The 27,927-nt window shown below is 37.3% G+C and overlaps 1 protein-coding gene across 13 annotated transcripts in view; it reads left to right on the forward strand.

Moving 5' to 3' along the window:
- The window catches only part of Nrxn3 (neurexin 3), a 1,546,128-nt gene that overhangs the window by 1,360,103 nt on the left and 158,098 nt on the right, over positions 1 to 27,927 (forward strand). For all 13 annotated transcript variants that reach the window (XR_007107214.1, XR_007107215.1, XR_007107216.1 and 10 more), the window contains one exon: positions 11,142 to 11,313. Coding sequence is in view for 10 of the 13 variants with exons in the window: in XM_047541186.1 (XP_047397142.1) it covers positions 11,142 to 11,313 (172 nt within the window). In the remaining 3 variants the exon portion in view is untranslated. The remainder of the gene's footprint in view (positions 1 to 11,141; positions 11,314 to 27,927) is intronic.

The raw sequence follows: 27,927 nt of genomic DNA on the forward strand, positions 1-27,927 counted from the left end.
ATTATTTCCTTTGCAGAGAAGAAGATTTTTAGTTTGAATTCATCCCATTTATTAATTCTTTTTTTAAAATTTATCTATTTTTTTATTGTAAACAAATGAAGTACATCTTGTTTCTCTGTTTGTACATGAAGTAGAGGCATACCATTTGTGTAATCATACATTTACATAGGGTAATGGTGTTTGATTCATTCTGTTATTTTTTCCTCCCCTCCATCCCTCCCACCCCTCTTTTCCCTCTGTACAGTCCCTCCTTCCTCCAATCTTGCCTCCCTCCCACCCCCCATTATGTATCATCATCCGCTTATGAGGGAGATCATTCATCCTCTGGTTTTTTGAGATTGGCTTATCTCACTTAGCATGATATTCTCCAATTTCATCCATTTGCCTGCAAGTACCATAATTTTATTATTCTTCATGACTGAGTAATATTCCATTATATATATATATATCACAGTTTCTTTATCCATTCATCAATTGAAGGACATCTAGGTTGGTTCCACAATCTGGCTATTGTGAATTGAGCAGCTATGAACATTGATGTGGCTGCATCACTGTAGTATGCTGATTTTAAATCCTTTGGGTATAGGCCAAGGAATGGGATAGCTGGGACAAATGGTGGTTCCATTCCAAGTTTTCTAAGGAATCTCCACACTGCTTTCCAGAGTGGCCGCACTAATTTGCAACCCCACCAGGAATGTATGAGTGTACCTTTTTCCCCAAATCCTTGCCAACACCTTTTGCTGCTTGTATTCTTGATAATCGCCATTCTAATTGGAGTGAGATGGAATCTTAGGGTAATTTTGATTTGCATTTCTCTTATTACTAGAGATGTTGAATATTTTTCATATATCTGTTGATTGCTTATAGATCTTCTTCTGTGAAGTGTCTGTTCATTTCCTTAGCCCATTTGTTGATTGTATTATTTCTATTCTTGGTGTAGAGTTTTTTGAGTTCTTTATATATTCTGGAAATTAGTGCTCTATCTGAAGTATGAGTGGCAAAGATTTTCTCCCACTCTGTAGGCTCTCTCTTCACATTGCTGATAGTTTCCTTTGCTAAGAGAAAGCTTTTTAGTTTGAATCTATCCCAGTTATTGATTCTTGCTTTTATTTCTTGTGCTATGGGAGTCCTGTTAAGGAAGTCTGATCCTAAGCAACATGTTGAAGATTTGGACCTACTTTTTCTTCTATAAGATGCAGGGTCTCTGGTCTGATTCCAAGGTCCTTGATCCATTTCGAGTTGAGTTTTGTGAAGGGTGAGAGATAGGTATTTAGTTTCATTCTGCTGCATATGGATTTCCAGTTTTCCCAGCACCATTTGTTGAAGAGGCTATCTTTTCTCCATTGCATATTTTTGGCACCTTTGTCTAGTATGAGAAAATTGTATTTATTTGGGTTTGTGTCCATGTCCCTCTATTCTGTACCATTGATCTACCTGTCTATTTTGGCACCAATACCATGCCATTTTTGTTACTATTGCTTTGTAGTATAAGTATTCCATGAAATAGAAGAGGAGGGAACCCTTCCAAACTCATTCTCTGAAGCCAATATCACCCTGATACCTGAACCAGACAGAGACACATTGAGGAAAGAAAATTTCAGACCAATATCCTTAATGAACATCGATGCAAAAATTCTCAACAAAATTTTAGTAAATCGCATACAAAAATATATTAAAAAGATAGTGCACCACGATCAAGTGGGTTTTATCCCAGGGATGCAAGGTTGGTTCAACATCTGGAAATCAATAAATGTAATTCACCATATCAACAGAATTAAGGTCAAGAATCACACAGCACCCCTTCATGCTCAAAACACTAGAAAAAACAGGGATAATGGGGACATTTCTTAACATTGTAAAGGCCATCTATGCTAAACCCATGGCCAATATCATTCCAAATGGTGATAAACTGAAAGCATTCCCCCTAAAATCTTGAACAAGGCAGGGATGCCCTCTTTCACCACTTCTATCCAATACTGTCCTTGAAACTCTAGCCAGAGCAATTAGACAGACCAAAGAAATTAAAGGGATACGAATAGGAAAAGAAGAACTCAAACTATCCCTATTTGTTGATGACATGATTATATATTTTAGAGGAACTGGGAAATTCCACCGGAAAACTTTTAGAACTCATAAGTGAATTCAGTAAAGTAGCAGGATATAAGATCAATGCTCATAAATCTAATGCATTTTTATACATAAGTGATGAATCCTCAGAAAGAGAAGTTAGGAAAACTACCCCATTCACAATAGTCTCAAAAAAAAAAAATAAAATAAAATACTTGGGAAACAATCTAACAAAAGAAGTGAAAGACCTCTACAATAAGAACTACAGAACACTAAAGAAAGAAATTAAAGAAAACCTTAGAAGATGGAAAGATCTCCCATGTTCTTGGATAGGCAGAATTAATATTGTTAAAATGGCCATTCTACCAAAAGTGCTACACAGATTCAGTGCAATTCCAATTAAAATCCCAATGACATACCTTACAGAAATAGAGCAAGCAATCATGAAATTCATCTGGAAGAATAAGAAACCCAGAATAGCTAAAACAATCCTTAGCAGGAAGAATGAAACAGAGGATATTGCAATACCAGAACTTCAACTATACTACAAAACAATAGTAACAAAAACGGCATGGTATTGGTACCAAAATAGACAGGTAGATCAATGGTACAGAATAGAGAACACGGACACAAACCCAAATAAATACAATTTTCTCATACTAAACAAAGGAGCAAAAATGATTAATTCTTGATTTATTGATTAATTGATTCTTGCACTTTTAGGAGTTTCGTTAAGGAAGTCAGATCCTAAGCCAACAAGGTGAAGATTTGGGCTTACTTTTCTTCTATTAGGCTCAGGTTCTCTGGTCTGGTGTCTAAGTCTTAGATCCACTTTGAGTTGAGTCTCCTGCAGGGTCAGGGAGAGGGGTTTAATTTCATTTTGTTACATGCAGATTTCCAATTTTCCCAGTGCCATTTATTGAAGAGGCTATTGTTTTAGTCAGCTTTTTTGCTTCTGTGACTAAATGATCTGAACAGCACAATGATAGAGGAGAAAAAGTTCATTTGAGGGTTCATGGTTTCAGAGGTCTTAGTCCATAGAAGGCCAACTCTATTCCTTGGGGTTTGAGGTGAGGCTGGACATCATGGTGGAGTGTGTGGCAGAGGGAAGCAGCTCACATGAGATCAGGAAGCAGAGAATCTCCATTTAACAGGTACAAATGTATACCCAAAGCCATGCCCCAATTCCCACCTCCTCCAGCCATACCCTACTACTTTAGTTACCACTCGATTAATCTCTATTAGGGGGATTAAATCACTGATTGGATTAAGACTTTCACAACCCAATCATTTCTCCTCTGTACCTTCCTTGTCTCATATGTGAACTTCTGGGGACACCTCATATCCAAACCAAAACAGAAAATTTGCTCCAGTGAATGTTTTGGTGCCTTTGTCTAGTATGAGATAACTCTATTTATGTGGGTTTATCTCTGTATCTTCTATATTGTGTCATTCTCCACATGTCTGTTTTGGTGCCAATACCATGCCACTTTGTTACTATGGCTCTGCAGTATAGTTTGAGGTCTGGTATTGTGATGCCTATTGCTTCACTCTTCTTGCTAAGCATTGCTTTGGCTATTCTATTTTTTTTTTCCAAATGAATTTCATGATTGCTTTTTCTAGTTCTATGAAGAATGTTATTGGGATTTTAATGTATCCTACAGAATGGGAGGATATCTTTACCACATGCACCTCAGATGGAGCATTAATCTCCAGGTTATATGAAGAACTCAAAAAATTTAACACCAAAAAAACAAATAAGCCAATCAATAAATGGGCTAAGGAACTGAACAGACACTTCACAGAATAAATTGATCTTCACAGAAGGAAGAAATTGCTCTTCACAGAAGAATACTTGATCAAGAGATATATGAAAAAAATGTTCAAGATCTTTAGCAATTAGAGAAATGCAAGTCAACACTAAGATTTCATCTCACCCAGTCAGAATGGCAATTATCAAAAATACAAACAATAAATGTTGGCAAGGGTGTGGGAGAAAAAGGCACACTCATACATTTCTGGTGGGAATGCAAATTGGTGCAACCTTTATGGAAAGCAATATGAAGATTCCTCAGAAAATCTGGAATGCAACCACCATTTGACCCCGATATCCCACTTCTCAGTTTATACCCAAAGGATTTAAAATCAGCATATTACAGTGATACAGTCACATCAGTCTTTTTTCTATCAATTTTTAAAATTTATTTTTATTGTAAACAAGTGGGATACATGTTGTTTCTGTTTGTACATGGAGTAACATCATACCATTTGTGTACATAGGGTAATGATGTTTGGTTCATTCTGTTATTGTTTTCTTCCCCCCATCCCTCCCACCCCTCTTTTCCCTCTATACAGTCCCTCCTTCCTCCATTCTTGCCCCCCTCCCACCCCTCATTATGTGTCATCATCTGCTTATCAGTGAGATCATTCATCCTTTGGTTTTTTGAGTTTGGCTTATCTCACTTAGCACGATATTCTCCAATTTCATCCATTTGCCTGCAAATGCCATAATTTTATTATTCTTTATAGCTGAATAATATTCGATTGTATATATATATATATATATATATATATATATATATACAATGTGATATATATATATATAAACTGTGGTATATATATGGTATATATATATGTGTATATATATATATATATATATATATATATATATATACAGTTTCTTTATCCATTCATCAATTGAAGGGCATCTAGGTTGGTTCCACAGCCTGGCTATTGTGAATTGAGCAGCTATGAACATTGATGTGGCTGTATTTCTGTAGTACGCTGATTTTAAGTCCTTTGGGTATAGGCCAAGGAGTGGGATTGCTGGGTCAAATGGTGGGTCCATTCCAAGTTTTCTAAGGAATCTCCACACTGCTTTACAGAGTGGCTGCACTAATTTGCATCCCCACCAGCAATGTACCACATCAGTCTTTATAGCAGCTCAAATCACAGTAGCTAACTATGGAACCAACTAGGTGCCCTTCGATAGATGTGTGTATATATATACACACACACACACACCACATTTATACATATCAGCCTTTAAGTAGAATGAAATGATGGCATTTGCCAGTAAATGCATGGAGCTGGAAAATATCATGCTAAGAGAAATAAGTCAATCCCAAAAAACCAAAAGTCAAATGTTTTCTCTGATATGCCGATGCTAATTCACAATGGGGGAGGTCTAGGGAAGAAAAGTGTTACTTTAGATTGGGTGGAGGAGAGTGAAGGGAGGGAGGGGGTATAGGAGTAGGAAAGATAGTAGAATGAATCAGACATTATTACCCATGTACATATATAACTATATGACTGGTGGGATTCTACATCATGTATAACCAGAAGAATGAGAAATGATACTCCCTTATATATGTTGTATCAAAGTTCATTCTATTGTCATATATAACTAATTAAAACAAATTTTAAAAATATAAACAATAGAACATAAACAGAAAGAATTGCACTACAAAGGATTGTGCCTGTTGCATTGTATGGGATTCCAGTGTCCAAGAGGTAGATCCAAAAGCGAAGTGATGTGATGAACTTAGAGGTTGAAAAGCTCACAAGCTTTAGATCAGAGGGACAAGGGTTCTATCTTTGAGAAATCTCATCAGTAATGGCCACACAAGGATATTTGAATCTCTGAAATAAAAAATAGATGTTACCCTGGGAGCATGGAAACTGAAGAAACTAGGGAGGTTGTAAGAAGAGGAGAAAAATGAAGAAAAAGGGTGGATAATTTAACAGAGAGTTATTTGCAGATTTTGACTTTTCAAGAACATGGTTTCTTCATTCATCTGTGTGGTCAGTCAGTGCTTAATGAACATTGACTGCACCAGGCCCTGTTCTGGGTATTAGAGGTAAAATGGGAGACAGAGTAGACAAACTTCCTACTTTGATGCAGCTTATATTCCATTAGGGGAAATAAAAATAAACATTTATATGTGTTTTACTGAAGTATCATGATAAGTGTTATTAAAAAAAAATTAAATAATCAACCAAGGAAAAAAGATTTTATCACCAAGTGACATCGAGCTGTATTAGATAATGTAAATACACTATGATGTATGCAGAATGAATAAATCACCTTAGAACATACTTCTGTTTAAGCAGCACAGGACTGTAACTCAGCTACAACATGTAATAAGTGTAACAGAAATGTAACTCAGTGGAAAAATTCATAAGCTGTAGAGTCAGACAGACTCCGATGCTTGTCTTAAGCCTCTTAGTGTGCAAATTCCCTAAGGGTAATTGTGAGAAAACTGAATATAATTCAAAAAACTAAAAATATTCACTGAACATTCAGATAGTCCACGATATGCTATAGTAACAAACGGCCTTCACATTCAGTGGCATAAAGCAATCAAACTTTGTCTCCTAGAGATCTCCCATGTCCATTGCAAGTTGGTTTCTTGCCATCCTCATACAGTGGCCAGACTGTCAAACCAGCCTCTACCGGGAATTTTCTGGGCATAGAGGTTCACAGCAATGAGAGATCTTGGGAAGGTCTCACAGTAACAATTAAATGCCTTGCTCAAAAATGACACTCTGTTAGTCAACATTGGCCTTTCGGCCCTATCATTCATAGGGAACCCAAGCGATCTCTCTTACTATGAGCCCAGAATGGGCAGAACCAGAATAAATGTGGCAGACAGTACCACTGGTAACTTGATGTAGACTGAACCAGACTTTGAAATGGGTATGGAAGGCCTCACGGAGCCTAGGCCCCAGGAGGCAGCATTTACATGTTGCTTTCCTTGTATTATTGTCAAGCACTGAGCTAACAAATTCTGTGGGAAGCCCAGCAGTGACGATATGGAGAACTGCTTCCATCGCACATCTCCCTGGCATGCATTTGAAATCTCAGTTCTGTTCCTGTCAGCTGCAATTTTCTGAAATAGCAGATGGTGCATTCTGCCTTCCCTGGGGGCACTCTGGAATAAATGAAGAGGTAGCCTTGAGGGAGATCTTTATTCCTGAGGATTTTTCTCACCACTGTGCATTTCTGCTCCTAAAATCTGACCCGGGTGTTGGTGGTTCTCTCGGGTCACCTCCTGTGCAATAATGGTAATGTGACTGATGGAGGATCAGAAAGCTGAAGCTGGAATGATTTAATGATCTAAGGAGGCAGGTTGGCTCATCAGTAGACATTATAGAGGACGAAGGACTTGCTGGCTATCCAAAGACAGCTGTTTTCTGTACCTTTCAGTTTCTTTCCTGAATGTACTTGAGGATCCTTTGGTAACGTCTTCTGATTTACCACTTGTCTTTGTTTTTAATATCAAGGAAGAACATAGATTGAAGTGATTGCCTTGGTAGCAACTTCAGTGGTGATGGGTGTGGAGTTATTAAAATTTATAGTCACGCTGTTTCTGTAGCTCCACTTTGCTTATCTTAGAAAGGCTTATAAAAGGCACCAAGGACTGTGGAAAGAGAGTAGCTACCAAATTGTAGTTGACAGGGAATCAACACCACAAAGAGCCTTTTGATGGGCTGTTTGCTAAAATTGACATTTATTTTCACAATATATCTTGATGACAGTGTTGGCCAAAACAATCGAAACTTAGCTCATGCCAATACTTTAATTAACTAATAAGAGGAAAGAAGATGGACATTTCCTGAGTTCCAGAAGTATACACAGTCACATGGCAGGTGCTTAGCGCACATGCACTGTAAACCTCACAACAAACTTTTAATGTAACAATTGGCCTCTCCCTTCCTCAGTGCATCCTTTTAGAGGAGAGAAATTACAAGTTAAATAACCTGCCCCAGGCCATAGGATGTTGAGAGCCAGAGATGTTATCTGTCCTGTGGTATGCTAAAAATCCATGTTTATCCTATTGAACTAATTAACTTTTTCAGTAATCACAGATCATTCATTCTTTTTTTTTTTTTTTTTTTTTTTTTTTTTTTTTTGTGGTGCTGGGAATCGAATCCACAGCCTTGTGCTTGCAAGACAAGCACTTTACCAACTGAGCTATCTCCCCAGCCCCACGGATCATTCTTAATGGTCAAATGGTTGGATGGTCCCTTCTCCTGAGCTCATCCATTTCTTATACTTGCATAATGTTTTGCTACTTATGAAGGACTATCATATTCATCTTATTATTTCATCCTTGAAAAAGCTCTTTGAAGATGAGAAAGCTGGTATTTTGTCCCTATTCTGAATTAAGAAATGGATTCAGAATAGTTAAGTATCTCGCCCAATAAGGGCTAACACCAAACCTTGGAATAAAAATGCTTTTCGTTCCTACCATCATCTCTTCTGTGGCCAAAATGAACCAGCAGAGTTTATTTTTATGGCAACTGAACGCAATGGATTCAAGCCTGGGCAACTATATGGGTATTTGCCACAAGGCTTCCATGACTTATAATGAACTGAAACAAAGCAGTTAGCCACAGATTATAATGCCACTGTGGTCCCATGACAAATGATAAGGAGGTTGCAGTAATGAAATCTTATTACTACGAATAAAGAGACCACATCTGAGGTCTAGTTCAGCCACTTTTACCACTGCAGGAAGCAAAATGAAACATCTGGGTGAGGGTCTACCCTGAATTTGGCAGTATGCTAACAGGATTAAGATCTCTCTGAAACAGTGATTGCAATGGCAAATGTGTGGTGCCTTAGATAAGGACCAAATATTTATTCTGGCAGAGATTAGATCTTTTCTTTTCCTGGATCTATTATGGATCTTGCAGAAAATCTGCCCAAGAATATATCTTGTTGATCAGCCAACTCACTGAGCCAGAGCTGTACTTTGCCACCGCTATTGCTGAAAAGCTGCAGAAGGCTGGTGTAAAGGTCTCCTTTCTCCCCCTAAAACTGTTCTCCAACCATGATTAATTAGTGACTCAGAGGTAAATTGAATCACCAGCAGTCCCTCTCATGCATCCAGGATTTATGTAGTGGTTTCTCGTTGAAGAGCACGGGTGCAATAAACATCCCACGTTTGTGGGTGGGCAAAGGGGGAACGGTGTCTGTAGTCGTGGTTTCTTGCCTCCTCCAGTCCTTTTATTCTGCTAGGCAGGTTATGACTCAAGCCATCGTAGCCTTGCTTATTTAGGAAAGAGGGTCTGAATACACACACACACCCCCCCTCAGAAATAAATGACAGTTCTCTAAGAGAAAACAGGAAAGTCACATTGTCATTTCTAAATTCCTTGAGGATCAAGGGGAAAATATAAAGTGGATCATAATATTATTAATTATGGGCATGGATAGTACAAAGGGGAACCCACCGTCAGGTTCCTGTTTCCATTCATCATTTCTTTTCAATGTGAACTACTTTGTTTAGTATGGAGATGTAGAGTTGAAACAAAATAAAACTGAAGACATGGTGGTCCCAACAGAGATTTAAGAAATCCTAAGTATGCTTAGTTACCATTTGAGTGGACGTTTGGATCATTTTTTCCAGAGAACAACAGGTGGGAAATGTGGGTATCAATTTATGTTGTGTGCTGTGCTGTCAGGACACAAAGGAAATAATGATGTCCACCCTGTATCTTTGCATCCCTGAATATGGATGGCATCTTTTCTTGACCAGTCTGTATTCCTCTCTTCTAAGATCAAAACTCTTGGGTACTTGTTTATTCTTTTGATTGAGTATAAGATGTATTTGCATACTAAAGGACAAATGGCTAGTTGAGAAAACCTGTGTTTGGGGAAAATAAGTGAAGTCTATCAAACTATATGGAAACCAGTGCCCATTTCACAAGTCTTAATTTAATAACTTTCAGTATAGTAGGTGCTTAATAAATATTGACTTTATATATTGAATGTATGAATTACTAAATCTGAAATTCAGTGAAATCTTTCCTAGGATGTAGTTGATATGGTTTCTAGACTTCTTTAACCACACCCATTTGCTTCTTTTTAAAACTTCTCTTCTACTTCTTCAATAAATAGAGGATAATGAAAGCTAGTGAACAAATGCTGTGATTCATTCTTGTAGAACATCAGACTTGCTGCTGCATTTTATTATTTTTGAGTGCCCAGTGTAGTGCCAGTAACTCAGATAACTAGAGAAATGTAATAAGATACCTCCCTTCCCTCTTGGCCTGTCCTTCCTCCACTTTACTATGCTGCAATGTCATTCCAAGAGGTTGAGAAAAGCTGAATGCATATGATGGGTGAGGTCACTTTCACTTTGTTTTATTGTGAATACTAATTCCAATTCTTAGTTATAACCAATTATTAGAGGAGAAGTTTTAATAGTATTATTTATGGTTTGGTGTTTCCTGGCATTTCTCAGGAAAAGACCTCATCACCACAACCATCACCATCTCCATAATCATTTTCATTGTTACAATGTCGTTCTTCTCACATTCATTGAAATTTGCCTTCTTGCAAGTCTTTTGCAGCCATTGACATGTTCTGCTGCAACACTGACTGTAATCCTCTGTCTTTGGATTCACCCGAGGAATAGGGCTCCAGGTGTGGGAAGAGGGGCAGCCATTTCGTTCTGAAAACCCTGACTCAGTCTCACTGCCCTTTCCTGAAAACACCATTTTAAATGTGGTTTGGATATGTAGAAAATTGCATTCAGATTTGGTCTATAATGCCAATGGGATTTGGACTATAATGCCAATTGCTCTGCCATTGGCTCTGAACCATTCTATACCTCTCCCCTTGGCCTCAATTGCCTCAAAACGTGCAGACAGGCTCATATGTCTTTTGTAATCCAAATTGGAATCGTGAAATGATTTAGAACCCCATGTTGTATTAGCTTCTTTTAGAAAAAAGATCTAATCCATCTTACAGAAATGAACTTTGCAGTGTCACTTCCTCATTGTTAGGTAGTTCTGTGGTTTCAGCCTTTATATCCATTGAGGGCAATGGATGAGGTAACCTGTGCAGTGCAGCCTGTGAGAGCAATTTGGGTGGCTTTATACCATTGGCTTTTATGTTCAGGATGAAAGCCCATGGAGAAATATAGGATACTATTATTAACTTCATACTGACAGCTCCCTCGGGGCACCTACAGGTTTATTGCTAGTTGGAGGATCAACTTTAAGGGAGAAAAGTTTGTGGTCAGTGATAATTATGCCTTTTTTTTTTTTTTTAATTACAGGAACAGGGGAAAATTGGAGTTGTTTTCAATATTGGCACAGTTGACATCTCCATCAAAGAGGAGAGGACCCCGGTCAATGATGGCAAATACCATGTGGTACGCTTCACCAGGAATGGGGGCAATGCCACCCTTCAGGTGGACAACTGGCCAGTGAATGAACATTATCCTACAGGTACCTGTTTTGCTCTCAATAGCCACCCTGTCTTTCACGTGCCCACTCTCACTTGTAAATAGCGATTTTTCTCATGAAACACTGAGAGAAGCCCATATTCATGCTTCCTATATTGAGAAGATAAGTGCTTTCTTTAGGATTTGATCAGTGTAGGGAACTTCTGGAGACTTACTAACTATGCACTGCATTTTTTTCCCCCTAACTTTAACCAATACTGTCTGACTGGTTCATACCAAAGACAATTACTGTAGGTTTTCCAGGGAACTACAAATGATAGCACTGGAGGAAAGGGACCCTGTCTCTCTTGTGAGATATTGTGGATCCTTATAAGGTAATCAACTTGAGTTCTGGAGTTTGTATGAATAAAGGTACAGATGACCAGAGATGGCAGAAATAGCAAAAGGTTTACTAAACTGGAATGCATGGACATTACATTAGGGGTACAGTGAGAGAAAAAGCAGGGCAGAATTGCATTATTTGGCTGACTTTGTCATTTGTTTTTTTCTCACTTGTACTCAGTCTGCCTTGATTTTCAGATTGGTCCTGGAAGTCATTTTAATAGCAAGCATGCTGCTGTGGGAGAGAGAGGGGTTAATCATCCATTTAAATTTTACAGTCAAGGAGCATCCGGCAGCAAACTCCCAGAGCCAGATGGCTGAATCAAGGACAACGGGAGAAAAGGTTGCCTTCTTTAAAGGGATCGTTCAAATAATCCCTTAGTTTTTCCTCTCATCTCGGGTCATAAAAGTGCAAGGGCCCTTAATTTCACAATTGCATTGTTACCAGGTAGATGGACGCAAGAAAATAGCTGAGGATGTTGCCCTTCTCGCAATGTGGACCTAACACTCATCCACCTCACTATCCTGTACTCCGAATCCCCTCAATTTCTGTTTTCCTCTGACTTCCTATGCATTGAGATGGGCACAGCAACAAAGAAACTGGAAGCACATTTCTAGAAATATAAGAGCCACCTAGCTAATAATCATACCTGAGAGAAATATTCGAAGTAAAATTATCTATTTATAGCGCAAGACTTTTGAATGAATTGCAAATCCATGATGGTGTTTTCATGCCTGAATCATCATTAATTTTCCTTAAAAGCCTATCAGAAATGTCTGTGCTGTTGGGTTGTTCTGTAATATACAGAGTCTCCCTCTATGTGGTTTAAGAATTGGGAGAACAAGAGCCCCAAGGGATTGGAGTAAAATGTCCCACCTCCCCATTCATCTACCATCTCAGTTTCCAAAAAGCTGTCAGCTCAGTCCTTGCTGGGGGCCTGTTAGCAATGCTTAGACTAAGGCACTCATTGACCTCATGAGGTTATCTTTGAATACTTAAAGCAAGCCAGAGGTGTTAGCAGTTACTGTGAATTCTTATCATCTTCCAAATTCACTGGACATTAATAGACTTGATTTTTAAATGCTTCTTGCTTAAACCCTGGGGGAGTTGATGGGGGAAGGTGAGAGGAACCAAAATAGCCCGAGCTCTTAAAAGCTGTTCATTTGCTCATAGGAAAAATCAATCTCTCTCTCCATGCATATTATCATTGGCCCTAAAATTGCTGCTGGAGGGTTTGTTTTGTTTCCATTAGGAATTTCAAAGATTTCTAAATTGATGTTAACCACTTGCCCTGAGCCAATAGAGAATCTACCAGTTTGCTGCCAGCAATGAGAAGGCTTTTTAAGGGTCATTTTAAAGCCACAGATATGTAAGAAAACCAGTGACCCTTGCCATACACCTCTTTCTTTGTGTCTTTAGTTCCAAATTATGGGTTGCTTCCTGTGTGTTTTCAAAGCAGAATAAACCTTTCTTTAATGGCATTGCTATCTCCTGAAAACTGTTATTATCATTGTAACTGTTATTTAGTAATAACATATGTTATTATTTCAGGACAGGGGACAGTATGGCAGTTATAAGTGTAGGCCTTGAAGTCAACTAGTGCCCTGAGAACTTGGCTTCATCAGTTGTATCTAGGCAGTAGGATTAAGACCTTGAAATACCCTAAGCACTGAAATATTTGGTGCCTCTTTCCACATAGGAGGCAAAAGACAAAACTAAGCCATAAAATAAGTGAAAGAATTCTAAGAGTTCTGATGGTCTTCACTGATGATTACTATAAAAATGTAATACTATATCAGGTTCTTTCTTCTGAGAGTCTCATTTTTGTGTCTATTTCATTAGTTCTCTAAGTGCTTTTTCTTATTTGGTGATCCAGTTCCAAACCTTACTTAAGTTATTGAATCTCCCTGAACCTCTGATTCTGAGTTTGGAAAATGAGGAAATGAGAATTCTTCTCTGAGTTAAAGTGAAGATAATTGAGATGAGCACATGTGAACTGCTCAACAGAATACTGGACATTTTTTTTTTAAATTTTGATTCCTTGTACACAAATGGGGTACAATTTTCATTTTTCTGGTTGTACACGATGTAGAGTCACACCGTTTGCATAATCATAAGTCAGTACTCAATGTTAGTTATGAAGACTACCAAACATTCTGGTGGCATTTTGAATTATAACATATGTGCTTAAGCTTATTATTTCCCTTTGACTACTGTGGTCTGTAAGTTGACCAAAGTTTATATTTTCATTCTCCATTTCAACACAGAGACCCAGGGAGATGCTATTCCTTCCCTAAGATTACATAGTAAATGAGGAATAGACCTAGGACCAGATTTTATTCCCGAACAGGCACAAAACTTTTTATTATTACTTTAGTTGCATATTGGGGGATGTTTAGAAAACTGCATAGCTAGAAACAAGCACCTTTCTTCTTATGACATCTTAGATTCATTTTTTGGGGGGTGTCGTATTTTAAAGGTAATTTCCAGTGACCACACAAAAGTGACTTTTGTGAGATGTTGAAAATTCTCATTTAAGAAAAAAAAAAATGTTCTATTAACCCCAGTGACTCCAGACTGTCCCCCTCACAATGGCAGTGTGCTCTCGTGGCGCAATGGAGAAATCCACACATCCCAGAAGTCATTCCCGATTTTGTTACCTTGCTTGAAAGTGGTAACCATATGCTAGGTTGAGTGCAACTCTTGAGTTTTATGTTCTATTTCGCTAAGACCTCCTGGGAGTGCTCACCTTTAGGGTCTTGGATGGCTTATTTTCTCTCCTGCCTGCTTTCCTGATTGAAAGGATCTATGTAACTAAACTTAAAGTACCATTCAAATAATCTGAAAAAGTTTAATTCATTTGATTTAAATTACAATACAAAAATGGTCCCTGTATCTAGGCATTAAAGTACAAAGCCACCAACTTATATAGACAATCTTGATACACCTTCTGCAAAAAAAAATATGCATCTTCTTTTTTTCTAAGCCATTGTTTTTTGATATCAGTACACCATTTGGAGCTATAAAGAGTAGTTCTGTCTTGCTTCTCATCTCTTGCTAAGGTTTAAATGGTAGAGAAATATAGAGTAGCTTCTACAAAATATTCAGTTAAGTTGTCTCATTTTGAGGAGAATTGTTCTTGCTCGCCAGGGCTGAATGTGTCAGCCGTGCACCAGAATGAATGGGTCAACCCTCAAATCTTCTCATGGGCATTTATAGGATTTTATGTGGCTCTATTGAAACATCCCACTGTGAAATATTTAGAGCCCAGCTGGGCACAGGGCTTGTAGCACTGGCTCTTTGTGAATCAGTAAGGATCCAAAATGGAAATAGTTCTATAGCAATTGGAATCTTATATCACTTAATTCTGGGAGATAGAACTCAAAAGCAACTTCTTTCTTTGAACCTGAAAATAGAAAGACTAAGGAACAGGAGAGGAAATAAAAGAAGAATCAGCCCGGAGCTATCACCCAGGCACTGACAAATGTTCCTTATAAAGCCTCTGATTGCTCTCTCCATACAATGCCATGGTGAGGGCAGGGGAGGGGAGGTGAAAGGTGAGTTGAACATGAGGGATTAATTTTAGCCACAGCTCTGGGCCCCCTGGGAGGCCGAGCTGACTGAGATTGTTCACGGTCCTCTCTCTGCTGTGAGCAGGTGGCATGTTATGCTGCCAGGGCTGTGAGAACCCTGAGCATGGTGCAGTAAGGGCTTTTCAGGTCAGAGCAAGCTTCCTAGGAGTTGAAGACTGATAAGCATCTTCAGGCTGTGGGACTTCCATCTTCCCATCCTAGGAGATGCTGAGGAGAGCAGAGCCTCACCTGATTTTTCCTTGATATTGTATACCACCTTGACCCTATTCACCCAAGTCACCTTGATTGAATTCCTCTTCAATGGTGTATTACTTCTCTGTCTTGATAACAAAATACCTGAGGCAATTAACAAATAAAGAGAAAAGGTTTATTTTGACTCACAGTTCTGGAGGTTACAATCAATACTTGAGACAATTAACTTATACCTGAGGCAATTAACTTATAAAAAGGAAAAGTTTATTCTGACTCAATTTTGGAAGTTCCAATCTAAGACTGAGTGGTCCTATTTGCTTGGTGCTTCCAGTGAGGCCAGCACATCATAGCAGGATTGGAGCAAACTACTGACCTTATTAGCCAGGAAGTTCTCCTCATTAGCCAGGAAGCAGAAAGGAAGAAGAAATGAGGGTCCCAACAATCCTCTTTCAGGATACACCCCCAGTGACCTACGAACCTCTGGTGACTTCCCATAAGGTCTGCCTCCTGATATCCCACAATACTTCCCTAGAGTGCTACCCTGGAGAATAAGCCTCTAACATGTGGACATTTGGGGGACTCACCCAAACCACAGCAGTCTCTAAGAAGCTCAACGAATTTCCCAGCATCACATAATTTAAGGGGCAAACCAAGATTCCTATCCTGATCCTCACCCTGCAGCACCTCAAACTCTTCATCACGTTTCTAAGTCATTATTTTCTTATTCACAGCACTTTTTTGCCTCCACAAAAATATTTTTGAATAGAAATCAATGTCTGGACTAGTTTAGTTAGTAGGATTTCTTAGCCTTAGTGTTATTGACATTTTGGGCTGGACATTTTGGTGCTGTGTGTATGGTGGGAAAGGGATAGGGAATGGTTCTACATATTGTAGGGTATTTATCAGTGTCCCTGGCAGATGCCAGTAGCATGATTCCATAGATATCACATATCTTTGGGTGGAGGCAAAATCACCCTGAGTTGAGAACCACCTGATTAAAGAAAGTCCCCCAAGTACTTTATTTCAAATACTTCCCATCCTTATGTAGTTTAGAAAGTATGCTTGGAGACAATTAAAAAAAAAATTATTTTGGTTCACATCTGATCTCATTCTAGATTACTAAGACTTTGAAGGGTTAAAAGCAAGTCTGTGTATTTGACATGATACTAAAATTTCTCAGCCCTTAGGTTTTCATTAATTCCTAGCCAAGAGGTTTTCTTCCCTTTCTTTTCCATCTTTGCCTGCAAACATTTGAGGCCTTGCCAGAGTTGAAGCTTGCATTAAAACAAGCCTATCTACCTGCTCATTCATCCATTCAGCACTAGTGTTGATTTCAGTTCAACAGGGGGAAAAATAGATAGCGAAGTCCTGCACAGGGAGTAAGAAGTAACAATGCAATCAGGAGGGAAAGTCACATTTGAACCCCGGTTCAAGATTGCAGAGATATGGCACCAACTAGAGAAAGACTCACTTAAAGAACATGTTCATTCCTAGGTACACTTTAAAACCATCTTATGTATAAGTTTCTCAGTCACAAAGAATATCAATGAGTCGATCAAACCAATGCATTCCAAATATTTGTACTGCAGAACAGTCAGTCTTTACAATTTACCAGAAATGAATTAGGATTCACAAATAGGTGAGTTTCTATTTTCAAGGGAAAATAGAAACAGACTGCTGTTGAAAATTTGGTGAAAAATTATAATATATATTTATAAAGCAATGCTCTTCAATCTGGCTGCAAATGAGAATCCCTTAGAAACTTTGATAATTTCCAGTGCTCAGTTTCCAATTTAAGGAGTCTGGGGTGCAGTCCATGGATCAGCATTCCCTGGGAGTGTTTAAAAATTCAGACTCTCAGGGGACACTTATAACTACTAATGAGAATCTGCATTTTAACAAGATCCCCAGGTGCTACATGTACACAACAAAATTTTGGAAGCACAGGCCTAGGCATTGGTTTTTAAAAAACTCCCAGGGTGATTCAATATGCATCTAGGTTTGAGAATCACTGATATTTAGAAAGTTAAAAATATCTTGTTTTCCTTCTTTCACACTGACTACTGGTGCTGTTCAAAATGGTAGCCACTAACCATATGTAGCTACTGAGCATTTGCAATGTAGCTGATGTTACTGAGGCTCTGACTTTTTGATTTATTTTATTTTGCAATAATTATGTCCTAAGTGCAGAAGGCTTTAAACACATTTTCTTATCAGATACTCACCTCAATACTGTTGTGGCTCTTATTGAACGTATGGGACTAGAATGTGGCATCTCTTATTTCCTTTTACCTGTTTTCTATCATATAAAATCTTTACATATATCATTGATAAAATAATGAGCATTTTCCCTCATGAATTCATATAATGTGTTCTGCTATTATACAACCTTAAGGATAATAACTTCACCCTGTCACTTACCAACGTGAACAAGTTCCCATTGTTGAGAAGTTTTTCTATGCTTCAATCTCTAAGGCTATATCATGCATTTTGTCCTGTTAAAAACAAGTGAAGACTTAGATTGACATTTAATATAGAAAAATAAATGTTTTTAATACTGGTTGGAGATATGTTTCCAAAATAGAAGTGACAATCTATCCTTTCATGAGCTATATTTCTATGCTCTGACAACATAGCTGTGGTACAAATCCATTGATAGGCTTGACCCTAAGAGACCTGTTATTTTACCTGTAAAATGGGAATTAGGATAACAGATCTACCTCAGGAGGCAGACAGCTCTTTGAATACCATAGAGCATTACATAAATGATAATCATACTTGGAAGGCGTTTTATCAGGATAATTTGTCACTTGGATCCATTTTGGACTCGCTTTTCTCTTGAATGAGGTTTTCTCCTGGAAGGGAAGAATACAGACAAAAAGAGAACTCCCATCTCCCATCATCCTTCCTGCACAATTCCGCAATCATAGAAAGGGTCCCAAAGTAAGGAAAGTGTGCACTGATGAACACTTTGCTCCAGAGGTGCAAAAAGTGGCAGATAATGATACCCACCTTCTCTTAGCCACACTCACCCAGGTAGTGATGGCCACCATTTGTTGAGCATTTCTAAGTACTCCCCACTTCATGGACAACATTCTACTTGGCCTTGAAATATCCTTAAGCTCAAGGTTGGTTTTATCCAAGAGAGTTTAGGCTAAACTTTACTTAGGTTTAGTTTGACCCACCTGACTTGAGAGCCCTAGATTTTAATTGTGTCCTTACATCTTTCCTTAGATTTTCTTTAGTACTTTGGGACAGGGGCATATCTCCAAAATTCTGGCCATAACTAAAGTCTTGGAAGAATTTTTTTCTCTAAAGTTAAACCCTACAATTTTTCTCTCAGAGTAAATCTCTAATTTTTTCCCCTAAATCTAGAAGTTAGCACTTCCTTGGATATCCACAGACATTTGTGTTTATCCATATCATTGGTGAGCCCTTTTGGAGTTCCGGTGGCCTCTTTCCTTTCATGATCCCATTATGCCTCCTCGCACCATATCTAAGCAGACAGGAAGAGCTTCATTAAATCAAAGTGCATTTTACTGTTTAATTTTCTTGCTTGGGGGATGGAAAGTGGAGAGAGGATGCTTAGCAAATTTTTTTTCTTTAATTTTTGTTTTATCAGGCAAAACTCCTTTCTCCTCTGTGAATTCCCAGCCGCAAGATAAATAGCCTTGTGTCTTACAAGTTAAATACAATTACTGCTATCAAACCTAGAGCCTTTCTTTTCCTGTAAATGTCCCTTAGAAGCTGATAAGCATTTCAAGGCAAACTCTGGGCTTCTGGCTAATGCTAAAATTAAACACAATCACCCAGAAGGCAAAAAGACTGGCTAGAAATAGAAGTGTGTGTGTGTGTGTGAGAGTGTGTGTTATATGTAATACTGATATTTATATATAAATAAAACCATCCTATGGCTGAAAAGAACACTTGGGAGAGAGGGAGAGGAAATTCATGAACACCTGGAGCATGAAACCTGCCCCCAAGACATTAAACTAATACACAACTCAAGATTATATATAAAAGAATTAAACAGCACACACATAGGGGCTTTTACAATAATGAAGATTTATGTTAGCTAGCATGATAGTAATTATAATAACTATAGACATTATTTATCTATAATTTATTTGTGAACAGGACAGTGCTTTTAATTCAATGGGTTGTTAAGCAAAAGAATGATTTTGCCACAAACTTCTGTAGGATTTTATATGATACACACCTTCTTCTGGGTCCTGGTTTATGTTCTCTACATTATTAGTAGATTACCTTGGGATTTAGGGGGGAAGAAGGACTTTTACAAATTGAAAAGCAGATGGAATTTATTTAGCCATAAGCTAAATATTATAAATTTTATAGTCTTGGGACTCAGTGAAATGAGTAATGAGAAATTTGAGGGCCACTTTCAGGTACTACTTAGCTAGAAATGTAAGGAAAAGGATTTCTTAATTTCCATCTGTAATGTATAGATTTCATTAAATCACATCCTTGGAATAATGTGTTCAAGATTAGAAATGCAGTGTAGTCACACTTTATGCAATTTTAAAATCATACTCATTCAAAATAGTGTGACATAAAAAATATTAATAACATCTCACTCTACGTGAGGCATTTGTAATAGCACAGAATCTTCTGTATTAGAACAATCATAAAATATTACATACTTCTAAAGCTGAGCTAGTGAATTATAAGTTTTGTTCACCCTATTGTCACAAGGAAACTCTAGTTTGCATAGTAAATAAAAATTCTGGTCTGTAGAATTTGTGTTTAATTATGAAAATATAGAATTGTTATCCCAACCATCAAATACAATTACCTTGTACTGTTTTTTTCTCTGGCCCAGAGATGGCTAAACACCAAGTGTCCTAATACCAGTATAAGAGTATAAGTTTTATTTATAGGAAAAGTTTTCAAGTTTTATTCTTCTCCATGAAGTTTTACACAAGGTTTCAGGATACCTCTAGTTATTTAAAATCTAAAAAGAACATTGAGTTTCTTAGATAAAAAGTGGCACATAAATAACCAATAATAATAATATATATTCACATACAGTATGTCATTTATAATTCCATAAAGCAGAGAGGGTAATGAATGACCCTCTACACTGTAAATCACTCAATCGATTATAATCATATTGCAGCTCATCTCAGAGAGATAAAGACCTTCCACTCCTCTAAAATCCCTGTCAATACCCCAGCAGGCTTGAGAGAGGGGAAAGGAGGTCAGAAGAAGGAGGGAATGAGTCAAGGACAAAGAGGCACTTTTAATCTTCAGTTCATGGAGTTAATATGGATTTGATTGGATTCCTCACGATATTTATAGTTTGCTGCATGAGATGCATTTCTTTTTCACACAGTACTTTTACAGCCTTCCAGGGTCCGCTGCTGCTGTGCGTTGGCCTGGATGATGGAGTTTGCCAAATGTCAACGGCAGATATAGAGTTTTGACTCAGAAGACTTAAGGTTGGAGATTGTTTTAGTCAGCTTTTTTGCTACTGTGTCTAAATGATCCGACCAGCACAATTGTAGAGGAGGAAAGTTTTATTTGAGGGCTCAAGGTTTCAGACGTCTTAGTCCACAAAAGGCTGGCCTCATTCCTTGGGGCTTAATGTGAGGTAGAATATCATGGCGGAAGAGTGTGGTAGAGGGAAGCAGCTCACATCATCAGAAAGCAGAGAGAAACTCCACTCTCCTGATACAAGATATATAGCCCATAGCCACGCCCTGATTCCCGCCTCTTCCAACCACACCCTACCACTTCAATTAATCCCATCAGGGAATAATTCAGTGATTGGGTTAAGACACAACCAAATTATTTCTCCTCTGAACCTTCCTGCATTGTCTCTCTTGTCAACTTTTGGGGGACACCTGACATCCAAACCATAGCAGAGATATAGGTAGAAAACGGCAAAGCTTATATCAAACTATAGAAATGAGTCTATAATGGGTATAAAAATTTATATTGCACTTTCAAACAGCAGAAACAATGAAAATATATTTCCCCCTAACTGCATTACTTTTAATGTAAAAAAAGATGTTGCTATTTTTCTATCCGTATCAACGGGGTTTTGGTAGAGCCATCTCATTCATTATACATTCATTCCTTTGCTGTTCAACACGTATTTATTCAATATCTAGTTTACAAGTGAATCTGTGCTAGGTGATGAGTATTTGGTGAGAAATAAAGACAGTTCCTGCCTTTAAGGATCTTCTATTGAAATGGATGAGAAATACAAGTACAAAAGCGGGGTTAATTTCAATACCTAAATTTTATTTATCAGTTATTAAGTGCCAGTCACTGTATGAGTTTTTTATATTAAGTCCTCATGATGGCACTAAGGGGTAGATACTACTTTTGTCATCATTTTACAGATGGGGATGTGGAGGCATATAAGATTAGTTAACTCTCCCAGGATCAAGAGCTAGTCCATGAAGACCTGAAAGTCTTGTGTCTCTTGGAAGGCAAACCCATGTTCCTGTACACCAAACTATCTTAGGTTTGCAATTCCACATAGTGAAAAAAGGCATTATTATTGGGGTGAAATCTGAATTCAATGGCAGTCACACAAAAGTTCCTGATGGAGCCTAGAACAAGATCGTGTTGAGCACAGGATGAACGTTAGACTGTGACCTTGGGTTGTCAGAAAAGTGCTAAAGAGTTTGACCCTTTTACTTAGACATACACACATGTAAACTGTGACATGTCAATGCATGCATTTCACACTGGTAGAGCTAATAAACTAGTGTTTTGTTGCTGTTATTTTTAATTTTTGATATCTTGAGGTAACGATGGATAAGCCAAAAACCTCTGTACATATTTAATGTGCACAAATTAATGAATTCAGGCATATGCACACACCCATGTTACCATCACCACATTTAATATGATAAGCATATCTGACATGCATGGTTTCATTTAGTGCAATTTTCCCAAAGGTTCTAGGAGGGAAGTATTCATCTCCCTGTTTTACAGATGAGTAAACTAAGCACATATGCTACAGTCACCACTCTAGCAAGTGTCAACTCTGGTGTTCCACACAGATTTGTTTGTCCCACACCCTAATTCTTCCTTACTCCTCTCTTCCAACTGTCTTCCAGGAACACTCCAGTTTGCAATGGATATACAGCTCAGATGCATTTGTAAATTCACATGAAAATTTACTATTGTTTCCCACATTCCAATGCATGCCCAATACTCTGTAATCCCCTTATGAAACATTTACTAGAAATGTGCTTCTGCCCAGTGCACAATTGCCAGTCTCAATGTTTAATTGCACTAGATCTGTTTTCATTTTAATCATATTATAGGAACATGACTTTTCTTAGAGTTGAATGGTGAAGTCTTTATTACAGATGCCTACAAGTGACTGAGAAGTGTATATTGCAGAGAGAGGGATGTCAGAGTCTATTCTTGAATAAAGGATTTTAGGGGAATGATATTAACTAACAGTAGGTAACACTGATACAGTACTTATTTTTGAATCTTCACAGATTGTGGAATGAGATTTTATTATTATTCCCATTTTAGAGATAAAGAAAATAAGTCTCAGCAATGTTAAGTAACATACTCCCATGTCCCACAGCTACTCGGTGATAGGAATGACCTGGATCTGAATATAGGCAAGGAGACCTTGAGATTTACATTTATATAAGAGATCTGGAAATAGTAAATTTTGTAGGTTTTGAAAACCTATATTTAATTATAAATATTGTATTTATATATTATAACTACTTTATACATATGAATATAAATATTATAAGCTTTGCAAGGTCTTTGCTGAAATGATTCAGCCCTGCTATTGTAGAGCAAATGCAATCACAGACAACACACATGAGGACAGCACAGTGAAGGGGTGCAATGAGATTCGAATAGCACTTGGTTTGCAAAACAGGTTGTGATGCACTTAGTTATAGATGAGGGACCTCAGATTGACATCATGGATATTTTGAAGCCCTGTCTTTACTGATTCATTAGTTTTGTTTTGTGGTTTGTTTTATCTCTGGTTAGAGAGAAGGGAGAAGGATAATCTGTAAGTGAGCCAAGTGTAGTGGTGCATGCCTGTCATCCCTGCAACTCTGGAGGCTGAGGCTCAAGGATCACAAGTTCAAGGCCAGTCTCAGCAATTTCCTGAGACCTTAAGCAAGTCAAATAAAATGAATGAATGAATGAATGAATAAATAAATAAATAAATAAATAAATAAATAAATAAATAGGACTGGGAATGTAGCTCAGTGGTAAACTATCCCTGGTTCAATCCCTAGTACAAAAAGGAGAGAGGGAAGGAGGGTGGGAGAGAGAGACAGACAGACAGACAGACAGACAGAGAAAGATAATCTGTAAGTGGATGAGTTAAGTCCCCAAAGACAGAATAGTTTTACTACATAGAGTAACATAGAATCACTAGGTTATTATGTTATGAGGCTAATTCAGGATAGAGAAATGGAAGAATACATAAGTAAGACAGCAATACATTCCCCTGTACTTAAAAACAGCAAACAAACAAGAAACCCAGTCAAATACCACCTTACTAACAATACCAAAGACAGGCCCAGTTCTACCTCTTGTGTTTTATGCACTGTCTTGCTTAGTGCAAGGTTTGAAGATGATGAACAGCAAACATTACTTCTCTAGTTCTGTTAATTCTACTTTGCAACTGCAAGCTGTGATATACTTTCCTCCCTTTGTGCCTAGAGAAGTTACATCCTTTTCTTTTGGTTTTTAAGAGCTATCAACTTAGCTGCCCTAGACTATTCTCTATAACCCTCTGCATAGAGGTGGCAGTTGACACCTAGCATTTATCTTTTCTCCTAGTCCCTCCTTGATATGTCCATCTTCTAAGTCCCAGAGAGCATGGCCTTCATTTTTCAGCACTGGTTGCATCTCTCTCCTGCTGAAGAGAGCTTCCTTGTTTGACCTTTTCCATTTCCGGCCACTGATCTGAGGATGAGGGCGGACTTTCCTTAGATATGGCTCAGCCTACTTATTGTCACTGTGTTTTACAGACTTCAGATTCTGGTCCCTAAATATTAAAGGAACAAGAGCCAGGTGAATTTTTATAGATGCGTGTGTACATGCACAGCATGCACATATTTAAAATACACTTTAAAAATGTTTTCAATCTACAAAACATTACTTTCAACCTATCAAAACCTTATGTTGCACATCTTAAATATAATGCAATAAAAATTTAAAGAATAAATATTCAAACCAAGGCATACTGGATTTTAGTTATAGAATATGTGTCTCTTTATATTTTTCTGTGTTAATATTAACAACAATAAATTATCAATAAAAATTAAATTTCTCTATATCAGAATTTAAAAAATACCAACTCCTTATAGTGCAAGTAGAAAGCTTACAGTTTTGCCTTAATCCTTTATTTTAAAAGGAATAAAATATAGTCAGTACTGTTAAACTGTACAACAGTATTGAGATTATAGGATACTTGTGACTCATTGCCTGTCTGTGCATGATAATATATGGCAAGATAAAAAACATCCTTAAGAGTATTGAACATAAATAAGTTCATTTTTATAGAAATAGGAAAATGTCAAATGTTTTGCTACCAGTAATTTTTAAGATTTTACTGGAAAAGCATTTTTTGTCAAAACAATTAAATCTTAACTTTATTAAAATACGTTACATTGGTGAAATGATTCTCTGTTGGTCTAAACTTGTGAATTTCCCAGTGTACCTAGACAAAATGTTAAATGGGAAGAAGAAGATTTAGGTATGCATTAAAGTAAGAAAAAATATAAAAATCTGACATAAACAAAATTATAAAATAATAGTAAATCTAAAATCATCTCAGACAGCCAATGCTTAGAAATACTTAGTATTTCAATTTTTAACCTGTATAAAACTGTAGTGAGTTGCTATTTCAAACAAAATAGGAATTCATATAAGTGAAGTACAAACTGAAATAAAACTGAAATGCTTTTAGACTTTCAAAATGAGTGACTGATTTTTTTTAAACAACATTTTCTGTGTGGTGAGGGTGGCACCAGATCCCTAGAATAGGTAAAAATGAAGACAATCCATAGAAAAGAAAATATTGTTCTCAGAGAGTAATTGAGCTCTCCTGGAGGAGGTAAACCAAGTGAAATCTAATAGTCTTTCTTCATTTTGTGCCTTTCTCCCACTATGACCTAAGAGAATTTTGAACTCCAAGTTAGGTCCATAAGGGGAATTTTGAAACACTCTGAACAGATCTGTTCTGGATTGATCTGAACTGAGCAAGGTGCAATGCCAACACATTAATTGGAAGTCCTAACCAACCCTGCTCCTAGATCTTTATGGACAATTCTCTAGTCTTATTTTTACTTTCAACTGTTGCATGAAATCCATCTGAATATCTTGTTTCAGCCCACTTCCCTTGGAAAGAGAGACAGGTTAATAGAGGTTAATAGATGTTAGTAGATGAATAATGTGTTGTTGAAATTCAAAGGTAAGCATCCTAGCTCATTCTGTGAATGGGTAATTACATAACTGTATCTCTCTGTCAGGTTACAGTTGCTTTAACTTTTCTGGTCAGATACAACAACCAACATAAGTATATTTTGTGCTCTCCCTTTTGGTTTTGATTTTTTACTTTGTGCTGCTCCCATCCCTCCTGTTCCAAAACCACTACTCCCACTGGTCCCTGCAGCTACTTAGAACAAGCAAACTGATGACTAGAGGGATCAAGAGTTTGGGTAATAATTGTGTTCTTTGAAAACCCACAGCCATTTGGAAGCACAGAAGCAACTGAACACCCAGTTGACACAGCCATCCTCTAGGGATAAAAAAGCAACCCCAGCATCTGCTTTCCTTTGTTTATATAAACTGGTTATATTGGTCTCTAAAAGTATTTATGAAGAAGCATCCATCTCTAGACCTCCCTGTGCTAGAAACTGAATAATAGGAGATGAATCATTATTTATTCAGAGGAGGTTTAAATCCAACAAGTTAAGAAAGGAGGAAATCTACATATTTCTTTGCTACTTATTGTATCTTTGTGAGTCACACCCCAAAGTAAATCTTTGGTTAGCATCCTTAGGTTTTGGTTAGGTGGGAAATTTCCAACCTTATTCAGCAGGCTACACCCATTTGAGGATTTCAATGGGATTTAAATAAACCACCTTCTCTAATAATCAGAAATTGAAGCACAAAACCAAGAAAACTGCAAACTTGCTTCTCACCTGGCTCATCTTCTCCTAATTACATCCTAAACCCACTAAGAGTGTAAGTGCTTTTTGACAAGACAGCAATGGTACATCAATAGATACTGCATGAACTTGAGTAGGCAAATCAAGTCACTCAAAAGCCTTTTTTAATGTCTTGGATCATTACTGCAAAGATAAAAGCAGGTTTCTGAAAAAAGTGAAATTCAAAGGAACCTAGTAATTAGAATGGTGAAGATACTGGGTCATCTGGTCCACTTCCCTAGTCGGTTCAGAAATGTTGTACAATATAGATTAGTCTAATTTTATTAGCCTAATTTGAACTGTTATAGATGATAAAATTTGTCTTTCTTCCACTAAGAGAATAGATCTTTTTGATTTCTCTTTTTTGACTTTAAGAATAAATTGTGTTCAATACCATTTTATTGGGGCTGTCAGTTGATCCTAAATTCTAAATGATTTTTTAAATTGTTGGATATTTATTTCTTACAATTATTTAGAAGCTGCTTCTTATTACAAGTTGCAAGGTTCATGGAGAACATACAAAAGTATGCTTTGTGTTGAGATATTTATAAAATTTCTATTTTTATACAGTATACACACACACACATAGCAATAGGTACATACAAAACCATTGCATTGACTCTAGCACATGGCAAATGTTCAAAAAGCTTACATTGAAAGTAGCCTATAGACTGGGTGTTGTGGCACATTTTTGTAATCTCAGTGACCTGGCAGGCTGAGGCAGAATTGCAAGTTTGAGGTCAACCTTGGCAATTTACTGAGAGCTTTGTCTCAAATAAAATAAAATAAAATGGACAGAGGATGTATCTCAGTTCTAAAGTGCTGGGTTCAATCTTCAGTTCAAAAATAGATTAAAAAATAACCTATAATAGACATATTCCTCACATTGATATGATTTAGCATATGTATTTAATAAGAGACTAAGAGAAGGGAAAGACTTAATATTTTATTTTTGTGTTTCAAACATATAGGTGTTCAGAGGCTATAATAAACTTAGTGGTCCTCTGTACCTTCAAAGCTATGTAATTTAATGGTTTGCTGGATTCAAGACATCTGTCTCCCAAGGTGGTAATAGTTCTCAACTTCATAAATATTCTCTTTTGATTTCAACAGAGAAAAGGTCTATTTTATTATATTACTATTATTTGAAAGATTATTAGATCAATGGAATCATTACTTTAACTATGTCAGTTTAAGAATTAGATCCTTAACAGATTTACAGGAATAATAATAATAATGCATTGTTACTATTTAATTAGTGTCATGCATTAATCTATTTGTCTTGATAGTTGACTTCAGGATAGTAT

The sequence above is a fragment of the Sciurus carolinensis genome, chromosome 2, assembly GCF_902686445.1.
Source record: "Sciurus carolinensis chromosome 2, mSciCar1.2, whole genome shotgun sequence".
Taxonomy (NCBI): domain Eukaryota; kingdom Metazoa; phylum Chordata; class Mammalia; order Rodentia; family Sciuridae; genus Sciurus; species Sciurus carolinensis.